This window comes from Ascaphus truei, chromosome 7 (genome assembly GCF_040206685.1).
Source record: "Ascaphus truei isolate aAscTru1 chromosome 7, aAscTru1.hap1, whole genome shotgun sequence".
Classification (NCBI taxonomy): Eukaryota; Metazoa; Chordata; class Amphibia; order Anura; family Ascaphidae; genus Ascaphus; species Ascaphus truei.
Genome location: NC_134489.1, coordinates 108,295,827 through 108,316,986, shown reverse-complemented (window position 1 = coordinate 108,316,986; position 21,160 = coordinate 108,295,827). Strand labels below are relative to the sequence as shown.

Below are 21,160 nucleotides of genomic sequence, written 5' to 3'. Positions count from 1 at the left end.
TTGAAAATTGGGGCCAGTGTTGGGAGGGGGTGGGACTATAGGGGTACTCCCAGGATGAGATTCAGGTTTGGGGTTTGTGCTGCGTTTCGCTAATAAGTTAGTGGCACACCCCACAAAGTAATCATTGAATGCATTTGCAATGTCAGTGGGGTTTGTCAGAGTAATATCCCCCTTAGTGATATTACTTGGTTGTTGATGGTTAGGAGCCTGGAATATATTGTTGATAACTTTCCAGAAGTTAGCTGGGTTTGATGTATTTTGGTGGAGATTGTCAGAGTAATATTGTGCTTTTGCATACCTTGTTTGCCTTGTGCACACGTTCCGCAGGCATCTGTAGGGATTGAGATCCTTGGTAGTGCCAGTTACTTTGTAGCTTTTCCACAAGGCATCCCTGAACTGGTAGAGTGCTATAAGGTCAGGTGTAACCCATGGAAGGTGGGCCCCCCGTACCCTTATTTTGCGTAGTGGAGCATGGATATCGCAGAGTTTTAAGAACTCGGATTGGAAATAGTCGAGCGCAGAATCAGGGTCGGGAATTAAATCGATTCTGTGCCATGGGCAGTTGGTAAGGTCATCCAGAAACTGTTGTGGTTTAAAGTTTTTAAATGTTCTAGTGAGGAGAACTTTAGGGCTTGAATGGGGCGGTTTAATTTTCCTTACACAGTATACTATTGCATGGTCACTGAAAATATCAGGAAGGATGCCAGAGGATTGGATTCTGCTGGGGTTTGAGGAGAGAATCCAGTCTAGCAAGGAATGGTTATGCGACTTCAGGTTTATTCGTGTGGGTTGGGAAATGATTTGCGATAGGTTAAGTGACTTGAGTTGTATCTGGATTTTGTGGTTTTTAGGGTCGAGCCAATTGAAGTTGAAATCCCCTAGAACTAGCAGCTCACTCTTCTCATTCAGAGAGGAAATGGAGGCAAGAAATTGGGTGGTATCAGTCAAGGATTGTAGAGGGGCTTTAGGGGGGCGGTAGATGCCAGCAAGCAAGATGGGCTTAGAAAAGGGGAGGCAGATTTTGCCAACTAGAGTTTCAAAAGAGGGTGGACTTGGTGGGCAATGTAACAGTGTAAATTGTAAGGTGTCTGCAATATAAAATAATACCCCTCCTCCTCTCTTTGACCTATCTCTCCTAAAAATGGAGTATCCCTGAATGGCGATATTTGCATCAGGGGTTTTAGAGGATAGCCATGTTTCTGTAAGAACGATGGCTTTGGGTTATGCATAAGGCACCATGCCCTTAGTTCATCCAGTTTGGGCAGCAGGCTCCGGATGTTTATATGGGCGACAGATAGGCCTTTTTGGAATTTAAAGGTGGAATTCTCAGGGGCATGGGACAGAGCTGAAATGGGAGGACCTGGGTTAGTTTCAACATCACCTGCTAGAGAGAGTAATAGTATGAGTAGAAATTTGGGTAGTTGTTTGCAAGTTGTAAATTTGTGGTGTTTTCCATTAGAGTGAGAGGTGGTTGGTGTGCTGGTTTTTAGAGTTCTCCACCAACATTCAGTAGATAGTGCAAGGCTTTTGAGTAGTCCAGGGTGTATGGTGATGTTGGGTGTGGGCCAGGATGGAGGAGTTTGTAGTGTATAGAGGGAGTAACATCTCCATGAGGCCAGGAGAAAGAAAAAAGTTAAAATACATAGCAGGTTCATGATGCCAGAGGTAGGCAGTGCTGCAAGGAGCTGTTGTGAGCAGAGTGAGTGTGTGCAGACTAAACAGCAGGGGTGGGCCTGTACCTTGTCAAGTGTTTTGCTGCATTGCAATGCTAGGGTCAATCCAGGGTTTCAGTGTTTTGTGCAGTCAGTTTTGGGAGAGACTGCAGTGAAAGAAGTTGTAAAGGGGCGGGGGGTTAAACTATGCAGGCTAACAAGCATGGGATCATAGTGTGAACTGAATAGCTTACCGTTTGTTGTCTTGAGTAAAAGAGTGTGCAGTAGATCCAGTCCCCAGTCACCTCTAGTCAAACTGTAGTCTAACTGTTTTTATCACTTAAAAACCTCACTTTAAATGCCTCACTGCCTAATGCAGTTCCTGCCCAATGCAGCGAAGGTGTTCGTATTATACACAAAAAACAGTCACATGACCCTCCCCCTCCCCACACAGAGTGGTATAATAACACCGAGATATAATAACACACAGAGCAGTATAATAACATGGAGTGATATCTTAACACTGAGATATAATATTGCGCAGAGCGGTATAATAACACCGAGATATAATAACACGCAGAGCGGTATAATAACACTGAGAGATATTATACCGCTCTGCGCGTTATTATAACACTGAGAGATATAATAACGTGCAAAGCTGTATAATAACAGGCAGGGCGGTATAATAACACAAAGTGATATATAGTAACACGCAAATATATATAATAACACGCAGAGCAGTATAATAAGGAGGGATATAATAACCCGCAAAGCTATATAATAACACGGAGTGATATAATATCCACACATTCCATAATATGGTTAATGTTGTTATTTAGTCAGTGACATAAACACATCACAGATAAATCTTATTTTGTATTCTTGTTTTAGACGAAAAAAACATGGGTGGAATAACGACTGAGAATGTGGATTCAAGAATATTGGAATTGGCATCAGAAATTACGGAAAGCAGCACTGACGATGTGCCTGTTCTGTTGCTGAGGGTGAAAGGTATGCAGAGTAATGCTGATTAGCGATCACTCATTGTTCTGCTTTCACATTTGCAAAGATTTCAGTTTTTTGCTTAACACTTCTTTCCATTTTCTCCAGATATTTTAAAAACGGCGTCTGCTGGGAGCAGAGAATTGAAGAAACTGAAAGATGACCTGTATAATTACAATCTCGTTCAGTACTGTGTTCTGGTTCTGAAACAGGACTACAGCCGTGTTAGGGGTGGCTGGGCAACAGCTGCAAAACTGGCTGATTTACTTGGGTAATTTTATATTTCGTCATTCTCCCACAGTTTATGCTCTTTCTAAAGCAATACAACCTAGTCCAGGGGAGGCCAACTGTCCTCCGCGAAGGCCACCAACAGGTCAGGTTTTCAGGATATCCCGTCTTCAGCACAGGTGGCTCAATCAGTGACTCAGTCTTTAACAGAGCCACCTGTGCTGAAGCAGGGATATCCTTGAAACCTGACCTGTTGGTGGCCCTTGAGGACTAGAGTTGGCTGCCCCTGATCTAGTCACTCCCTTCAATTATTCAGCTCCTATCTTTTTGATTAGTCTTTCGGTTTCTCGGAGGCCTTCTAAATAAATATATCTCTTTCATAACAGTCTTCAGATAAAAGCCATTTGGCCAACCTGGTTTCCATATTTCCCCAAACTAGTAAAGTGTTAGTCATTGTGTGATATGTGTTTTTAATACAATGTAGCGGTCCCCGGGCATTTCTTAGTTTCTGTATTTGCCCCTCACCCTTCATTCCTCCGGGAGGCTTTTTCATGCACGTACTACACTTTCATGAAGTGCAAACTTTCATTTCCCCGGAGTGTTACAGCATGATGTCTCCCTTCGTTCCCTCTGAAAATAAGCCCCCCGTCCTGTATTCCTACTCATATACTCTCATCTTTTCCATAATGTGCATGTTAACCCCTTAAAGCTGCAGTTCAGCCAATATCCTGCATGTGTGTTTTTTTTAATAAATCAGTTCTGTATTAAGAAAAAATACTTTTAGCATTTTCTGTTTTAAAAAAAACAACTTTGAAAGACCAATTTTCTTGTATTCTATTTTAACAACCATTTACTAAGGCACTGCCCCTTAATGTCCTGTCACAAGCCCTGGCACACCCCTTTGTGAGCCCTGCCCTCACTCTTGCATATGTCAGTGCAGGAGTGCTCATGAATATTCATGAGCTTCCACTGAGTGACAGAAACAGAGGAAATACATTCCCCATATTTAAAGGGAATGTATTTGTATTGTCGCCAAACTTTGCCGATCAATAGACGTAGAACGAATTGACCAGCAGCTATGCAGTTCTTTAGGTAAGTAGAGATTGCCCACATGAAACTATTGAAGTAAAAAAAAAACTATAATTTTTTTTTTTTTTTTAAAGCCTGAACTGCAGCTTTAACACATGGGTGGCCAACTCCAGTCCTCAAGGGCCTCCAACAGGTCAGATTTTAAGGATAGCCCTGCTTCAGCACAGGTTGCTCAATCAAGTGTCAAACAAGTGTCCTGAAAACCTGACCTGTTGGTGGCCCTTGAGGACTGGAGTTGGCCGCCTCTGCCCTAACAGGTAATACTTTATGATAGGCAGTTGTATACTTCCTTATTTGAGGCTGCCGTGTGTTGGACATTGGCTGGGTCATGGCTACATTGCATGTCTATCTTTCTAGTAACTGCTGTGTGGGACTGGACCCAAAAGAGGATTCCAAGGAGTTTTACACCAAATTGCTGCCTTCCGCTGTCCTTAACCTGCTGGTTTTGGGCAGACGTTTACAGGCTCGTTTTATTCGCTCAATCAAGGTACAGTATATATTAACAGTCGTGTGTTACTAGTTTAAAAAGTAAGGGGAGAAAAGGGAGTTTGAATAGCTGAGGTTGAACTCAATAGATGTATGTCTTTTTTTTTCTTAAGCCTACTAAAACAATGATGTAATTATGTAATAGTTAAGGCGTTGGTCCTGAATCAAAGTGGGTCACTTCCTGCCTAAAACACCTTCATATCCTGTGGTCTTCGGCAGGTCACTCTTAGGCCACGCTTATAGTGCTGGCGACGGTGACGCGACCGATGACGTCACCCGTCGCCACTAGCGAAAGTTATAATTTCGTTTTCAGCGACGTCGTTGGTGACAAGGCCAGTGACGTCACAAAGGGGGCGGGGCAGCGCTTTCTGATTTGATTGGTTTAAAGACCTTCACATGTGGCGACTGTCTCTAAAAAATCAAATTTACTCGGCTTAACATTTTTTGGTTGCTCCGTCGCCATCGCGCTTACTGTAAGCGCTTGCGACGGAGTAAATGAATTTGTTTTGTAGCGACGTCGCGTCGCCAGGCACTATAAGCGCAGCCTTATGCATTCATAGGACATAGTAGAGTATAAATGTGTATCTCTATGTACCATCCTCAATAAACTGCACATGATTAAGGGGCTATTCCCCAAAACATTGTTCTATGTTTTGCAAATACAACTTCACAAGTTCAATTAGAACAATGTCTGTTGCGTGACTGCAGTTGTGAGAACCGTTTTATAATTGTTTCTGGTAACATTTCTTAATTCCCGGGAGGCAAAAAATCCTGTTTTTTGGTGCAATCCCTCCAACCCCTTTTTTGAAGATAACACCGGAAATCAAGATCATCTGGTAGGATACAACAAACCTGAGAAATCTTGTAATCCGCGTGTCATCAACAATACAACCATTACTATTTACCATCACTAAGAGTACCAACATTCAGTGGGTAGAAGTCACAGCAGCTGCCAGAATGGAGAGATGGCGCTGGGAGCCACGAGGAAGCAGAAGTTTGCTACAAAGCTTATTTTGTTTTCTTTACTTAGGATGAGGAAAAAGGGGAATTGTTCCGCAGTTTCCGAATGGTGACAGATTCCATCTGCTGGCTGTTCAGTGGGCATATACAGCTGACTGAAAGTGGTAAATGATATCAACCTTTTCGCAGAAATGTGTAATGGTGTTAGCATGTTAATTATGAATCTGATTTTTATCATATCAGTTTTGCAGCAAGAGCATTTTCTGCAGTTACTGATGACCGATGATGTCGAAACAGGAACTGTTGTAATGTCCATGTTACAGAGCAACATAAGAGTTAACAGGTACATTGACATACTCTGCTCATTCCTATAGCAAGAAATGTCCATATACCACTGGTTTTATCAATGTAAAAATAACATTCTATATATTTAACTAATACCGAGTCTAATTGAGATTTTTGTTTAAGGCTTATAATTGAAAATAAGGAAATGACCCTCCAGTTGCGGTGATGGTGTTGATTCTCTTACAGTAGTATGTTCACTCACATATTTTTTGTATCCACCCCAATAGTAAATATTCAACATTATAAAGTAATGCTTAGTATCTCTATATCCTCACATCCTATCACAGCTCCTTCATTCAACATACAATATTACGACACAATTCTGCACAGTAGTATTGTCGTTCCTTCCCATTGGAGGGGTTGTATGACAAGTGAGCAGCGTGTGTGTAGGAGTGGGCAGTGGGATTAGTTATAGAGCAGGAGTGGCCTACTCCAGTCCTCAAGGGCCACCACCAGGTCAGGTTTCAAGGATATCCCTGCTTCAGCACAGGTGGCACAATCCGTGGCTCCAAGCCCCCCCTCACATCTAACATCTCTCCCAGCCCCCCTCACATCTCTCTCAGCCCCCTCACATCTCTCCCAGCCCCCTCACATCTCTCCCAGTCCCTCTCACATCTCTCCCAGCCCCCCTCACATCTCTCCCAGCCCCTCACATCTCTCCCAGCCCCCCTCACATCTCTCCCAGCCCCCTCACATCTCTCCCAACCCCCTCACATCTCTCCCAGCCCCCCTCACATCTCTCCCAGCCCCCCTCACATCTCTCCCAGCCCCTCACATCTCTCCCAGCCCCCCTCACATCTCTCCCAGCCCCCTCACACCTCTCCCAACCCCCTCACATCTCTCCCAGCCCCCCTCACATCTCTCCCAGCCCCCCTCACATCTCTCCCAGCCCCCCTCACATCTCTCCCAGCCCCCCTCACATCTCTCCCAGCCCCCTCACATCTCTCCCAGATCCCCTCACATTTCTCCCAGACCCTCTCACATCTCTCCCAGCCCCCCTCACATCTCTCCCAGCCCCTCACATCTCTCCCAGCCCCCCTCACATCTCTCCCAGCCCCCCTCACATCTCTCCCAGACCCCCTCACATCTCTCCCAGACCCCCTCACATCTCTCCAAGCCCCCCCTCACATCTCACCCAGCCCCCTCACATCTCTCCCAGCCCCCCTCACATCTCTCCCAGCCCCCCTCACATCTCTCCCAGCCGCCCTCACATCTCTCCCAGCCCCCCTCACATCTCTCCCAGCCCCCCACATCTCTCCCAGACCCCTCACATCTCTCCCAGACCCCCTCACATCTCTCCCAGCTCCCCTCACATCTCTCCCAGCCCCCCTCACATCTCTCCCAGACCCCGTCACATCTCTCCCAGCCCCCTCACATCTCTCCCAGCCCCTCACATCTCTCCCAGCCCCCTCACATCTCTCCCAGCCCCCCTCACATCTCTCCCAGCCCCCCTCACATCTCTCCCAGCCCCCCTCACAGCTCACCCAGCCCTCTCATATCTCTCCCAGCCCCCCTCACATCTCTCCCAGACCCCCTCACATCTCTCCCAGCCCCCCTCACATCTCTCCCAGCCCCCCTCACATCTCTCCCAGCCCCCCTCACAGCTCTCCCAGACCCCTCACATCTCTCCCAGACCCCTCACATCTCTCCCAGCCCCCCTCACATCTCTCCCAGCCCCCTCACATCTCTCCCAGCCCCCCTCACAGCTCACCCAGCCCTCTCATATCTCTCCCAGCCCCCCTCACATCTCTCCCAGACCCCCTCACATCTCTCCCAGCCGCCCTCACATCTCTCCCAGCCGCCCTCTCATCTCTCCCAGACCCCTCACATCTCTCCCAGACCCCTCTCATCTCTCCCAGACCCCCTCACAGCTCACCCAGCCCTCTCATATCTCTCCCAGATCCCCTCACATCTCTCCCAGACCCCCTCACATCTCTCCCAGCCCTCTCATATCTCTCCCAGCCCCCCTCACATCTCTCCTAGCCCCCCTCACATCTCTCCCAGCCCCACACATCTCTCCCAGACCCCCTCACATCTCTCCCAGCTCCCCTCACATCTCTCCCAGACCCCCTCACATCTCTCCAAGCCCCCCCTCACATCTCACCCAGCCCCCTCACATCTCTCCCAGCCCCCCTCACATCTCTCCCAGCCCCCCTCACATCTCTCCCAGCCGCCCTCACATCTCTCCCAGCCCCCCTCACATCTCTCCCAGCCCCCTCACATCTCTCCCAGCTCCCCTCACATCTCTCCCAGCCCCCCTCACATCTCTCCCAGACCCCGTCACATCTCTCCCAGCCCCCTCACATCTCTCCCAGCCCCTCACATCTCTCCCAGCCCCCTCACATCTCTCCCAGCCCCCCTCACATCTCTCCCAGCCCCCCTCACATCTCTCCCAGCCCCCCTCACAGCTCACCCAGCCCTCTCATATCTCTCCCAGCCCCCCTCACATCTCTCCCAGACCCCCTCACATCTCTCCCAGCCCCCCTCACATCTCTCCCAGCCCCCCTCACATCTCTCCCAGCCCCCCTCACAGCTCTCCCAGACCCCTCACATCTCTCCCAGACCCCTCACATCTCTCCCAGCCCCCCTCACATCTCTCCCAGCCCCCTCACATCTCTCCCAGCCCCCCTCACAGCTCACCCAGCCCTCTCATATCTCTCCCAGACCCCCTCACATCTCTCCCAGACCCCCTCACATCTCTCCCAGCCGCCCTCACATCTCTCCCAGCCGCCCTCTCATCTCTCCCAGACCCCTCACATCTCTCCCAGACCCCTCACATCTCTCCCAGACCCCCTCACAGCTCACCCAGCCCTCTCATATCTCTCCCAGATCCCCTCACATCTCTCCCAGACCCCCTCACATCTCTCCCAGCCCTCTCATATCTCTCCCAGCCCCCCTCACATCTCTCTTAGCCCCCCTCACATCTCTCCCAGCCCCACACATCTCTCCCAGACCCCCTCACATCTCTCCCAGCTCCCCTCACATCTCTCACAGACCCCTCACATCTCTCCCAGCCCCCCTCACACATCACTCCCAGCCGCCCTCACATCTCTCCCAGCCCCCCTCACATCTCTCCCAGCCGCCCTCACATCTCTCCCAGCCGCCCTCACATCTCTCACAGCCCCCCTCACATCTCTCCCAGCCGCCCTCACATCTCTCCCAGCTCCCCTCACATCTCTCCCAGCCCCACTCACATCTCTCCCAGCCCCCCTCACATCTCTCCTAGCCCCCCTCACATCTCTCCCAGCCCCCCTCACATCTCTCCCAGACCCCCTCACATCTCTCCCAGCCCCCCTCACATCTCTCCCAGCCGCCCTCACATCTCTCCCAGCCGCCCTCACATCTCTCCCAGCCCCCCTCACATCTCTCCCAGCCCCCTCACATCTCTCCCAGCCCCCCTCACAGCTCACCCAGCCCTCTCATATCTCTCCCAGCCCCCCTCACATCTCTCCCAGACCCCCTCACATCTCTCCCAGCCGCCCTCACATCTCTCCCAGCCGCCCTCTCATCTCTCCCAGACCCCTCACATCTCTCCCAGACCCCTCTCATCTCTCCCAGACCCCCTCACAGCTCACCCAGCCCTCTCATATCTCTCCCAGATCCCCTCACATCTCTCCCAGACCCCCTCACATCTCTCCCAGCCCTCTCATATTTCTCCCAGCCCCCCTCACATCTCTCCTAGCCCCCCTCACATCTCTCCCAGCCCCACACATCTCTCCCAGACCCCCTCACATCTCTCCCAGCTCCCCTCACATCTCTCCCAGACCCCTCACATCTCTCCCAGCCCCCCTCACACATCACTCCCAGCCGCCCTCACATCTCTCCCAGCCCCCCTCACATCTCTCCCAGCCGCCCTCACATCTCTCCCAGCCGCCCTCACATCTCTCACAGCCCCCCTCACATCTCTCCCAGCCGCCCTCACATCTCTCCCAGCTCCCCTCACATCTCTCCCAGCCCCACTCACATCTCTCCCAGCCCCCCTCACATCTCTCCTAGCCCCCCTCACATCTCTCCCAGCCCCCCTCACATCTCTCCCAGCCCCCCTCACATCTCTCCCAGCCGCCCTCATCTCTCCCAGCCGCCCTCACATCTCTCACAGCCCCCCTCACATCTCTCACAGCCGCCCTCACATCTCTCCCAGCTCCCCTCACATCTCTCCCAGCCCCACTCACATCTCTCCCAGCCCCCCTCACATCTCTCCTAGCCCCCCTCACATCTCTCCCAGCCCCCCTCACATCTCTCCCAGACCCCCTCACATCTCTCCCAGCCCCCCTCACATCTCTCCCAGCTCCCCTCACATCTCTCCCAGCTCCCCTCACATCTCTCCCAGCCCCACTCACATCTCTCCCAGCCCCCCTCACATCTCTCCCAGACCCCTCACATCTCTCCCAGCCCCCCTCACATCTCTCCCAGCCCCCCTCACATCTCTCTCAGCCCCCCTCACAGCTCACCCAGCCCTCTCATATCTCTCCCAGCCCCCCTCACATCTCTCCCAGACCCCCTCACATCTCTCCCAGCCGCCCTCACATCTCTCCCAGCCGCCCTCTCATCTCTCCCAGACCCCTCACATCTCTCCCAGCCCCCTCTCATCTCTCCCAGACCCCCTCACAGCTCACCCAGCCCTCTCATATCTCTCCCAGACCCCCTCACATCTCTCCCAGACCCCTCACATCTCTCCCAGCCCCACACATCTCTCCCAGACCCCCTCACATCTCTCCCAGCTCCCCTCACATCTCTCCCAGCCCCCCTCACATCTCTCCCAGCCCCCCTCACAGCTCACCCAGCCCTCTCATATCTCTCCCAGCCCCCCTCACATCTCTCCCAGACCCCCTCACATCTCTCCCAGCCGCCCTCACATCTCTCTCAGCCGCCCTCTCATCTCTCCCAGACCCCTCACATCTCTCCCAGCCCCCTCTCATCTCTCCCAGACCCCCTCACAGCTCACCCAGCCCTCTCATATCTCTCCCAGACCCCCTCACATCTCTCCCAGACCCCTCACATCTCTCCCAGCCCCACACATCTCTCCCAGACCCCCTCACATCTCTCCCAGCTCCCCTCACATCTCTCCCAGACCCCTCACATCTCTCCCAGCCCCCCTCACACATCACTCCCAGCCGCCCTCACATCTCTCCCAGCCCCCCTCACATCTCTCCCAGCCGCCCTCACATCTCTCCCAGCCGCCCTCACATCTCTCCCAGCCCCCCTCACATCTCTCCCAGCCGCCCTCACATCTCTCCCAGCTCCCCTCACATCTCTCCCAGCCCCCCTCACATCTCTCACAGCCCCCCTCACATCTCTCCTAGCCCCCCTCACATCTCTCCCAGCCCCCCTCACATCTCTCCCAGACCCCCTCACATCTCTCCCAGCCCCCCTCACATCTCTCCCAGCTCCCCTCACATCTCTCCCAGCTCCCCTCACATCTCTCCCAGCCCCACTCACATCTCTCCCAGCCCCCCTCACATCTCTCCTAGCCCCCCTCACATCTCTCCTAGCCCCCCTCACATCTCTCCTAGCCCCCCTCACATCTCACCCAGCCCCCCTCACATCTCTCCCAGCCCCCCTCACATCTCTCCTAGCCCCCTCACATCTCACCCAGCCCCCCTCACATCTCTCCCAGATCCCCTCACATCTCTCCCAGACCCCCACACATCTCTCCCAGACCCCCATACATCTCTCCCAGACCCCCTCACATCTCACATGTCTCCCAGCCCCCCTCACATCTCTCCCAGCCCCCCTCACATCTCTCCCAGCCCCCTTCACATCTCTCCCAGATCCCCTCACATCTCTCCCAGATCCCCTCACATCTCTCCCAGATCCCCTCACATCTCTCCCAGCCCCCCTCACATCTCTCCCAGCCCCCTTCACATCTCTCCCAGCCCCTTTCACATCTCTCCCAGCCCCACTCACATCTCTCCCAGCTCCCCTCACATCTCTCCCAACCCCCCTCACATCTCTCCCAGACCCCTAGACATCTCTCCCAGACCCCCATACATCTCTCCTAGACCCCCTCACATCTCACATGTCTCCCAGCCCCTCACATCTCTCCCAGCCCCCCTCACATCTCTCCCAGCCCCCTTCGCATCTCTCCCAGATCCCCTCACATCTCTCCCAGATCCCCTCACATCTCTCCCAGATCCCCTCACATCTCTCCCAGCCCCCCTCACATCTCTCCCAGCCCCCTTCACATCTCTCCCAGCCCCACTCACATCTCTCCCAGCTCCCCTCACATCTCTCCCAACCCCCCTCACATTTCTCCCAGCCCCCCTACCCCCTTGAGTCAGCAGGAGCAGTACAAGGCTGTATAGCAGCAGACACTGGAAGTTCTGGGTCAGACTGCTCGGGGTTGTTTTTTATGTGAGCAGCTAACAGTTCCAGGGACAGGGCGAAGAGCACACGGACGACAGCGGGCATCCCTGACGTGTTCCTCCCTTTATTAAGCTTCGATAGCTCTGAGGAACTCTCCGTGAAACCCAAACTCCCGGAGGGTTGATAACATAAAGTTCCAGTCGATCAAAAGCCTTCTCTGCGTCTAGCGCTAAGAGCATGGCGGGGTGTTGGGATTTATAAGGTTGATTGCCCGTCTTTTATTGTCAGCGGCCTGTCTCCCCGGGACAAAACAAACCTGATCTGGGAAGACCAGCCGAGGGAGCTATTCATTTAGTCTGGTTGTCAGGATTTTGGCAAATATTTTTAGGTCTACATTAATGAAAGATATTGGGCGATAATTTATGCAACTGGTTGGATCTTTACCCTCTTTGTGAATCAATGAGATATTAGCTTGGAGCATGTTTGGGTGAATATTAGATCCTGACATGTAAGAGTTGAATACTTGCTGAACATACGGGGATAAGAAGGGAGCAAATTTGTTTCCTGGTTTTTAAAGGGGATTTAAATGGCCGTCCAATAGGAAGCCACAAAAATAATGATGTTGCAGCTTCCTATTGGCCCAAGATTTGGCAGCCATTTTGTTTCCCCTGAGGGAGATTTAAACCCAGTAACTTCACCGGAGATTATCGGGTCTTTGGAGCTGAAAATAGTGGTGTTTTGGTCAAGAGGACACCAACCTGTAATAAAAATAAGGCTAACAAAAAAAAGTAGGAGGGCCTGCTCTTCTGAGCGAGCTCCCGGGAATAAGACAATAGACATATTATTATGGGAAACACTTAGACTCCAAAGCATGACTGCTAAACCTTTTTCCCACTCTCTGTTCTTGCCAGCACGGTGCTGTGTCAGGTAGAAGAGAAAGCCCTGCACGCTATATTGGACGAACTTGTATACAAGCTTTCAGCTTCAACCAATCCAGTCACTGGGAATGCTGCTACCAGATCAGTACTCCTAATGGCAGAATCCAACCCAGACATCGTGCAGTTACTAGGGGCTCGATATAAAGGTATGCCAAGGAAAAGGGAGTTTGCAAACAAAATACGGATATTTTCTTTTTGTGTGTGTGTGTGTTTTAGGCCATTTTCTGCAGCACATTTGGTAAAAGCAGCTGTTTATGTTTGGGATCTTGCCCCATAAAAAATTAATAAAGTTGGATTCATGTTGTAAAAATATTTCTGTACCTTCCTGCTGTGTATTTGCTGCATTGCTAGTGTATCTCTGAAAAAGTGCAGCTACTGTAGTCTCCAAGTGGCGGTAAGCACATAGAAATGATGGCGTGGCATGTTTTGGCGCGATCAGACAACGTAATTATTGGAATCCCAGGATGCCAGGTTTTCATAGCGTGGTTTCTGTGTTTCTGTGCAGGGCTAAGGGCTCTGCTAAGCAAACAGTGGACTGGGAAAGGGTTTGGACGGGAACTAGGTCGACTTCTTGACCTGTTGTGCTCTAGTTCCTACCAACAAACGGAAATGCAGGTAATCAGTATTTATTACTTATATTTTATTAAGATTTTCAGCAATAAAATGGGAAGGGGGAAGGGAAACATAAGTGAAAAAAGGGGGGGGGGGGAACAACCATTTTATACATCATTTTTTATACATCAAGAATGCATATACCCGTTCCTAATCATGTTTCATTTTAAGTTTAAATTAAAAATGTAGCCAAATAAAACTCCTCATGGAACCCTTCCCTCAGTCCTTTCCTCTCTCTCCTGAGGGCGACTTTGCAGCTCCCATAACCCTCCGCTTGCAGGGTAATCGGTATTTAAGGAGTTTATACAACACAAAGCCAGCTACAGTACCTGTACAATCGGGATCGCGGGGTTAGTTGTCTTGTTTTTTTCATGAACAGCTCCTGCAGATTGCCATTCGTATGTATGTGTATATATATATATACAGTGCTCGACAAATAATGTTAACCTGTCGCCCGTTGCGAGTGGATTTAGGCAGCTGGCGACCCGTGCTGCAGCTCAATGAATTCCCCTGCTCGTGCCAATTTTTTTTTTTTTTTAAATAAATAAATAAATAATCCCCCTCCCTGATTGGGTTAAAAAAAAAGTTTAAAAAAATGGCGGCAAATCCTGTGGTCCCGGCGCGCGTGCACAGGGCAAGCAGAGTGTCCTGCCATTTGCGCTGCCTGTTCCCCCCAGCAACCCAGAATCCCCCGCATCCCTCCCCCCCCCCCACGTGGGACGGAGGGGGAAGCCCAAACCAAGCCCCGCGCGCAACCCAGCCCCCCCCCCCCTCCGCTCCCCACGTGGGACGGAGGGGGAGCCCAAACCAAGCCCCGCGCGCAACCCAGCCCCCCCCCCTCCGCTCCCCACGTGGGACGGAGGGGGAACCCCAAAACAAGCGCCGCGTGCGATCCAGCCCCCACACCCTCCCCCCTCCGCTCCCCACGTGGGACGGAGGGGGAACCCCAAAACAAGCGCCGCGTGCGATCCAGCCCCCACACCCTCCCCCCTCCGCTCCCCACGTGGGACGGAGGGGGAAGCCCAAAACAAGCGCGCGATCCAGCCCCCCCGCACCCTCCGCTCCCCACGTGGGACGGAGGGGTCCTGCTGGGACCTGCTCCTGCTCCTGCTGGGACCTGCTGCTGCTGCTGCTGGGACCTGCTCCTGCTCCTGCTGGGACCTGCTGCTGCTGCTGCTGCTGGGACCTGCTGCTGCTCCTGCTGGGACCTGCTGCTGCTGCTGCTGCTGGGACCTGCTGCTGCTGCTGCTGCTGCTGCTGCTGGGACCTGCTGCTGCTGAGGCCCACGCTGCGCTGTGTGTCCCATGTCTTGGAGAGGGCCCACTGCCGTGCGGAGACCCCACTGCTGCCACGTGTGACCCGGTGAGTGTGTGAGTGACAGACTGAGTGTCTGTGAGTGTGCCTGTGTGCCTGTGTGTCTGTCAGTGTGCCTGTGTGTCTGTGAGTGTGCCTGTGTGTCTGTGAGTGTGCCTGTCAGTGTGCCTGTGTGTGTGTGTGTGTCTGTCAGTGTGCCTGTGTGTCTGTGAGTGTGTCTGTGAGTGTGCCTGTGTGTCTGTCGTGTGCCTGTGTGTCTGTCAGTGTGCCTGTGAGTGTGCCTGTGTGCCTGTGTGTCTGTGAGTGTGCCTGTGTGTCTGTGAGTGTGCCTGTGTGTCTGTGAGTGTGCCTGTGTGTCTGTGAGTGTGCCTGTGTGTCTGTGAGTGTGCCTGTGTGTCTGTGAGTGTGCCTGTCAGTGTGCCTGTGTGTGTGTGTGTGTGTCTGTCAGTGTGCCTGTGTGTCTGTGAGTGTGCCTGTGTGCCTGTGTGTCTGTGAGTGTGCCTGTGTGTCTGTGTGTCTGTGAGTGTGCCTGTGTGTCTGTGAGTGTGCCTGTGTGTCTGTGAGTGTGCCTGTGTGTCTGTCAGTGTGCCTATGTGTCTGTGAGTGTGCCTGTGTGTCTGTCAGTGTGCCTGTGTGTCTGTCAGTGTGCCTGTGTGTCTGTGAGTGTGCCTGTGTGTCTGTGAGTGTGCCTGTGTGTCTGTGAGTGTGCCTGTGTGTCTGTGAGTGTGCCTGTGTGCCTGTGTGTCTGTGAGTGTGCCTGTGTGTCTGTGAGTGTGCCTGTGTGTCTGTGAGTGTGCCTGTGTGTCTGTGAGTGTGTCTGTGTGTCTGTGTGTCTGTGAGTGTGCCTGTGTGTCTGTCAGTGTGCCTGTGTGTCTGTCTGTCTGTGTGTCTGTGTGTGTGCCTGTCTGTGTGCCTATCTGTGTGTGTGTGTCTGTGTGTGTGTGTCTGTGTGTGTGTGTCTGTGTGTGTGTGTCTGTGTGTGTGTGTCTGTGTGTGTGTGTCTGTGTGTGTGTGTCTGTGTGTGTGTGTGTGTGTGAGTGAGTGTCTCTGAGTGTGTGTCTGAGTCTTCTGCGTGAGTGTGTCTCTGCGTGAGTGTCTGCGTGAGTGTGTCTCTGCGTGTCTGTGAGAGTGAGTGTGTGTCTGTGAGTGTCACCCTCTCCCTATGTCGCCCTCGCCTTCTCCCTGTCGCCCTCGCCCTCTCTCTGTCTTTGTCTCTCATTCTCTCTGTGTGTGTTCTGTGTCTCTCTTTTTCTGTGTGTCTCTCTTTTTCTGTGTGTGTCTCTCTTTTTCTGTGTGTGTCTCTCTTTTTCTGTGTGTGTCTCTCTTTTTCTGTGTGTGTCTCTCTTTTTCTGTGTGTGTCTCTCTTTTTCTGTGTGTCTCTCTTTTTCTGTGTGTGTCTCTCTTTTTCTGTGTGTGTCTCTCTTTTTCTGTGTGTGTCTCTCTTTTTCTGTGTGTGTCTCTCTCTCTCTGTGTGTGTCTCTCTCTTTTTCTGTGTGTGTCTCTCTCTGTCTGTCTCTCTCTGTGTGTCTCTCTCTGTGTGTCTCTCTCTGTGTGTCTCTCTCTGTCTGTCTCTCTCTGTCTGTCTCTCTCTGTCTGTCTCTCTCTGTCTGTCTCTCTCTATCTGTCTCTCTCTATCTGTCTCTCTCTATCTGTCTCTCTGGCCGAGTCCATAGAAGGACAGGCCGCGCTGAGCCTTGCGGACGCTCCGCGCTGAGCCCCTGCATACTCAATGAGGATGCCTTTAGAGGGGGCTCACGCGAGCGTCCGCAGGCGTGCTGAGGCGCTGGAGTTTTCAGCCGACAGCCAAGCTGTTTTTCAGAGCACTGTCGGCTGAAAACATCCAATCAGCGCGGAGCAGCGTCAACGTCACGGCGCCTTGACGTCTCTTTATCTGTCTCTCTCTGTCTCTCTCTCTGTCTCTCTCCCACTCTCTCTCTCTCTGTCTCTCCCACTCTCTCTCTCTGTCTCTCCCACTCTCTCTCTCTGTCTCTCCCACTCTCTGTCTCTCCCACTCTCTCTCTCTGTCTCTCCCACTCTCTCTCTCTGTCTCTCCCACTCTCTCTCTCTGTCACTCTCTCTCTCTGTCACTCTCTCTCTCTGTCACTCTCTCTCTCTCTGTCACTCTCTCTCTCTCTGTCACTCTCTCTCTCTCTCTCTGTCACTCTCTCTCTCTGTCACTCTCTCTCCCACTCTCTCTCTCTCCCACTCTCTCTCTCTCCCACTCTCTCTCTCTCCCACTCTCTCCCACTCCCTCTCTCTCCCACTCTCTCTCTCTCCCACTCTCTCTCTCTCCCACTCTCTCTCTCTCTCTCTCCCACTCCCTCTCTCTCCCACTCCCTCTCTCTCCCACTCTCTCCCACTCTCTCTCCCACTCTCTCTCTCTCCCACTCTCTCTCTCTCCCACTCTCTCTCTCTCCCACTCTCTCTCTCTCCCACTCTCTCTCTCTCTCACTTTCACTCTCTCCCACACTCTCTCTCTCTCCCCCACACACTCTCGCTCTCTCCCCCACACACTCTCACACTATGGATCTGGATATCTTAACTGCCCTATACTACACTGAAATAACCTATACTGCTTACTTCCAGATCTGACTCAAGCTTCACACGGAAGACATCGAACCCCCCCTAACCCAGAAGACAGGTAACGAACACCTCCCCTCCAATGTATAACATTGCGGGAATGAGGGTACCTGGACTTTGAGGGTCTGCGGATCAGGTAAGATCCCAGACGGGATTGCTGCTTTAAATATTGTGAAGCGGGGGCATCCAGACACTAGTTAAGGGGTGCAGGAAACTAGTCATCCACATCTGGCTTTTTTTTTCTAGATTTGACATTTATACACACACACACACACACACACACACACACACACACACACACACACACACACACACACACACACACACACACACACACACACACACACACACACACACACACACACCAAGGACTAATTGTAGTATAATGTAATACAATAAATAAACTAATATCAAAAACGAATGTTCTTACTAGGAATTTATTCAATTTATGGCTTTTTTTAAAATGCGTGGCTGGGGGCGGGACTAGAGGCGGGGTTGGGGGCGGGGTTGGGGGCGGGACTAGGTGGCGAGTAGATTTTTTGGTTCGGCGAGTAGATTTTTGGGTGATTTGTCAAGCACTGTATATATATATATATATATATATATACCATACTGTATATAAGTTATGGTGGGTGAAAAAGGCGACAAAAAAACATAACTTAAAGTATGGTAAACCTACCCAGCCTTGAAAATTGCAGCCAGTACAACCAGCCTCACACTAATGAGACCCATTAAGGTTGAAACATGTCTGTGAGTGGTTTTATTGGCTTTGCATCTAATCCCATACTGTGCTTAAAAGCTGTATGAACAGCGAGCATTAGCTTATAAGGGTTCCATGCAAAAATGGATTTCAGGCAAAAGGTGACACAGTGTGCTCATTTGCATGTCATTTCCCAGAATCCCTTGCCGCAGTGGAAGCTAGGTGATGTATGCTAGGTGATAATGGTGAAAGGCAGGGTTGCCGACCTGTAGCACAGGGGTGTACCAGAAAGTATAACAAATTTATTAATTGTATAAAAACAAGGGAGAAAAGATAAAATAGAGGGGGACCCCAAACAAGCTTCTGAAATACCCAAAAGTACCATGTAGTCAACACTGAGGCATACCACAATAAATAGCTATGACCTTACTGAGACGGAGCGGCCTCCCTATTAAGTAGCAGTGTGTAGTCTGCAAAAAGTGCTAAAATAGGGGGCAAAACATGCACAAGTGTGAGTGTGGACAGCTGTAACACACAATAGCCACAGTATAAATGTGCTAAATACTAACAGTTAAAAGTGATAGCTGATAGTTACAAAGTGACTGAAATAGTGTGCAAAAAATATATGGTAGCAGCATGTAGGTACAGTAATATAATGACCACCCCTTAAACTGACAGCCAAACAACTACATAAGAACTGCAGTAGGGGACAAAACATGAAGACACACGATACAAACTGCTACAAGCACACAGGAAACACAGTATAAATATACTGGAAATACTAGAAGCTAAATGATGAAAGCTAATAGTAACAGAAATGACTAGATAAGCACAAAATAGACACTGTGGCAATATAAGAGTTGTGACACCCACACAAATTGGTAAATCCAGATATGGTGCAGAGTCAATGATAGAACAAAGTCCTGATATATAACCATTAAAATAAGCCAATAGATGTAGAAACGCTGTCCCTGGTAACTGGTGAGAAGAGAGGGGTCCCCCAACCAAACTCCCACTCCAACGTGTTTCGACGATGGTCTTCTGGGAGTGGCAGGGGAAAAAAATTACCTAAAAAAACATATTGTTTATAGGCCTATATCCCTGCTGAATACCGATCTCAAAATCTACAGTAAGATCCTGGCAAACAGGCTAAACCCAATTCTCCCTAGACTCATACATGTAGATCAAGTAGGTTTTGTGTCCGGAAGACAGGCCTCCGACAACACACGTAAAATAGTGGATATAATAGACCACGTGCATCTCACTGGGACCAGAGCAATGATTCTAAGCCTCGACGCTGAAAAAGCGTTCGACAGGATCAAGTGGTCCTTCCTAGACCAGACCATGCTGAGGTTTGGATTCTCAGGACCTTTCCTGGAAGGAGTGAGAGCTCTTTACCATAACCCAACAGCATATGTCAAATTGGCAGGTGGGTTCTCGGACCCAATAAAGATCAGAAATGGGACTAGACAGGGCTGCCCACTCTCCCCTCTATTATTCGCCTTAACTATAGAGCCCCTAGCAGCCAAGATCAGGGACGAACCCAACATAAAAGGTATCCAAATTGGAGATAGAGAACACAAAATTTCGCTGTTTGCAGACGATGTGATCTTGACCCTCGCGAACCCCCATACCTCCCTCCCCAACCTTCAACGACACCTAACTCAATTTGGCCAAGTATCTGACTACAAAGTAAACATGGACAAGTCTGAGGCCCTAAATTTATCCCTCCCCCCCCAGGACTGGACCCTTATACAAGCCAACTATAAATATCGATGGAGCTCCACCCACATTAAATACTTAGGTGTTAAAATCTCCAATTCCTACAGCTCCCTATACCAATATAACTACCCACCTCTATTTAACCAGATCAAAAAAGACCTAGAGATCTGGAAAAAACACCAAATATCGTGGTTTGGGAGAATCACGGCAGTAAAAATGAACGTTCTCCCAAGACTGTTATATAACTTCCAAACCCTTCCAATCCCGGTCCCACAAACAGCGCTTAAAAACATGCAGTCTCTAATTCTCCAATTTATTTGGAATGACAAAAAGCCCAGAGTCCCTCGGTCAGTGATGCTCTCGTCTAGAGAAAGAGGAGGTGTGGGGGTCCCCGACATTGCAAAATACTACATCGCAGCACAGCTGAAGCAGGCTGTAGTTTGGAATTGCGACCCGGCCCTAGCTTCTTGGTTAGAGATAGAGTCTCACTACGCCTACCCCCTCTCCTTCCAAATGGCAATGTGGCCCACTGGCAGCAGAGGGGATAAACCACCAAGGTTTGCCCTGGGAGCAATGAGATGCACGTGGGAGGTATGGCTTAAATGTAGAGGGAAGTACGGTCTGGTAGCATCCCCCTCACAGCTCACCCCCATCTTTGGAAACCCCAAATTCCCTCCAGGGTGTTCTCCAAGTCAATTTGACCAATTTCAGGGTCACAACATTAGGATGGTGGCCGATCTGCTGCGGAAAGATGAGATCGCTACTTATCAGGTGATTAGGGATAAATACGAGATACAGGGCCTCCACCTATTTAAATATCTGCAAGTGAGACACTTTCTCCTATCCCTCTCACCAACTTCCAAATTTCCTAAATTAACCAGATTTGAAACCCTCTGCGCCAAAACAACCTATCAAAAAGGCCTGATCTCTCAAATATATAAAGGATTAGTACCCCAGTCTGGCCCACCCAACCATAGATATATGCAACGATGGTCCGAGGAATTGGGCCTCTCAATAGATCCGGAGGACTGGGAGGAGATCTGGGAGCAAGCCTCTAAAACCTCAATTTGCACAACAACAAAAGAAAATATATACAAAATTCTATTCCAATGGTACCTGACCCCCGCTAGGCTGAGCCAGATCTACCCAGGCGCAGTTGATCTGTGCTGGAGGGGATGTGGTCAAAAGGGGGACATGGCCCACATTTGGTGGTCATGTCCGGAGAT

General features: G+C 50.8%; 1 protein-coding gene across 1 annotated transcript in view; it reads left to right on the top strand.

Annotated features, from left to right (window-relative positions):
- Positions 1 to 21,160, top strand: part of IQCB1 (IQ motif containing B1) — a 36,725-nt gene that overhangs the window by 6,984 nt on the left and 8,581 nt on the right. The window contains exons 2-8 of the mRNA XM_075609876.1: positions 2,544 to 2,663; positions 2,763 to 2,925; positions 4,329 to 4,458; positions 5,488 to 5,581; positions 5,661 to 5,760; positions 12,980 to 13,152; positions 13,512 to 13,621. Of these exons, the coding sequence (XP_075465991.1) occupies positions 2,555 to 2,663; positions 2,763 to 2,925; positions 4,329 to 4,458; positions 5,488 to 5,581; positions 5,661 to 5,760; positions 12,980 to 13,152; positions 13,512 to 13,621 (879 nt within the window). The 5' untranslated portion in view covers positions 2,544 to 2,554. The remainder of the gene's footprint in view (positions 1 to 2,543; positions 2,664 to 2,762; positions 2,926 to 4,328; positions 4,459 to 5,487; positions 5,582 to 5,660; positions 5,761 to 12,979; positions 13,153 to 13,511; positions 13,622 to 21,160) is intronic.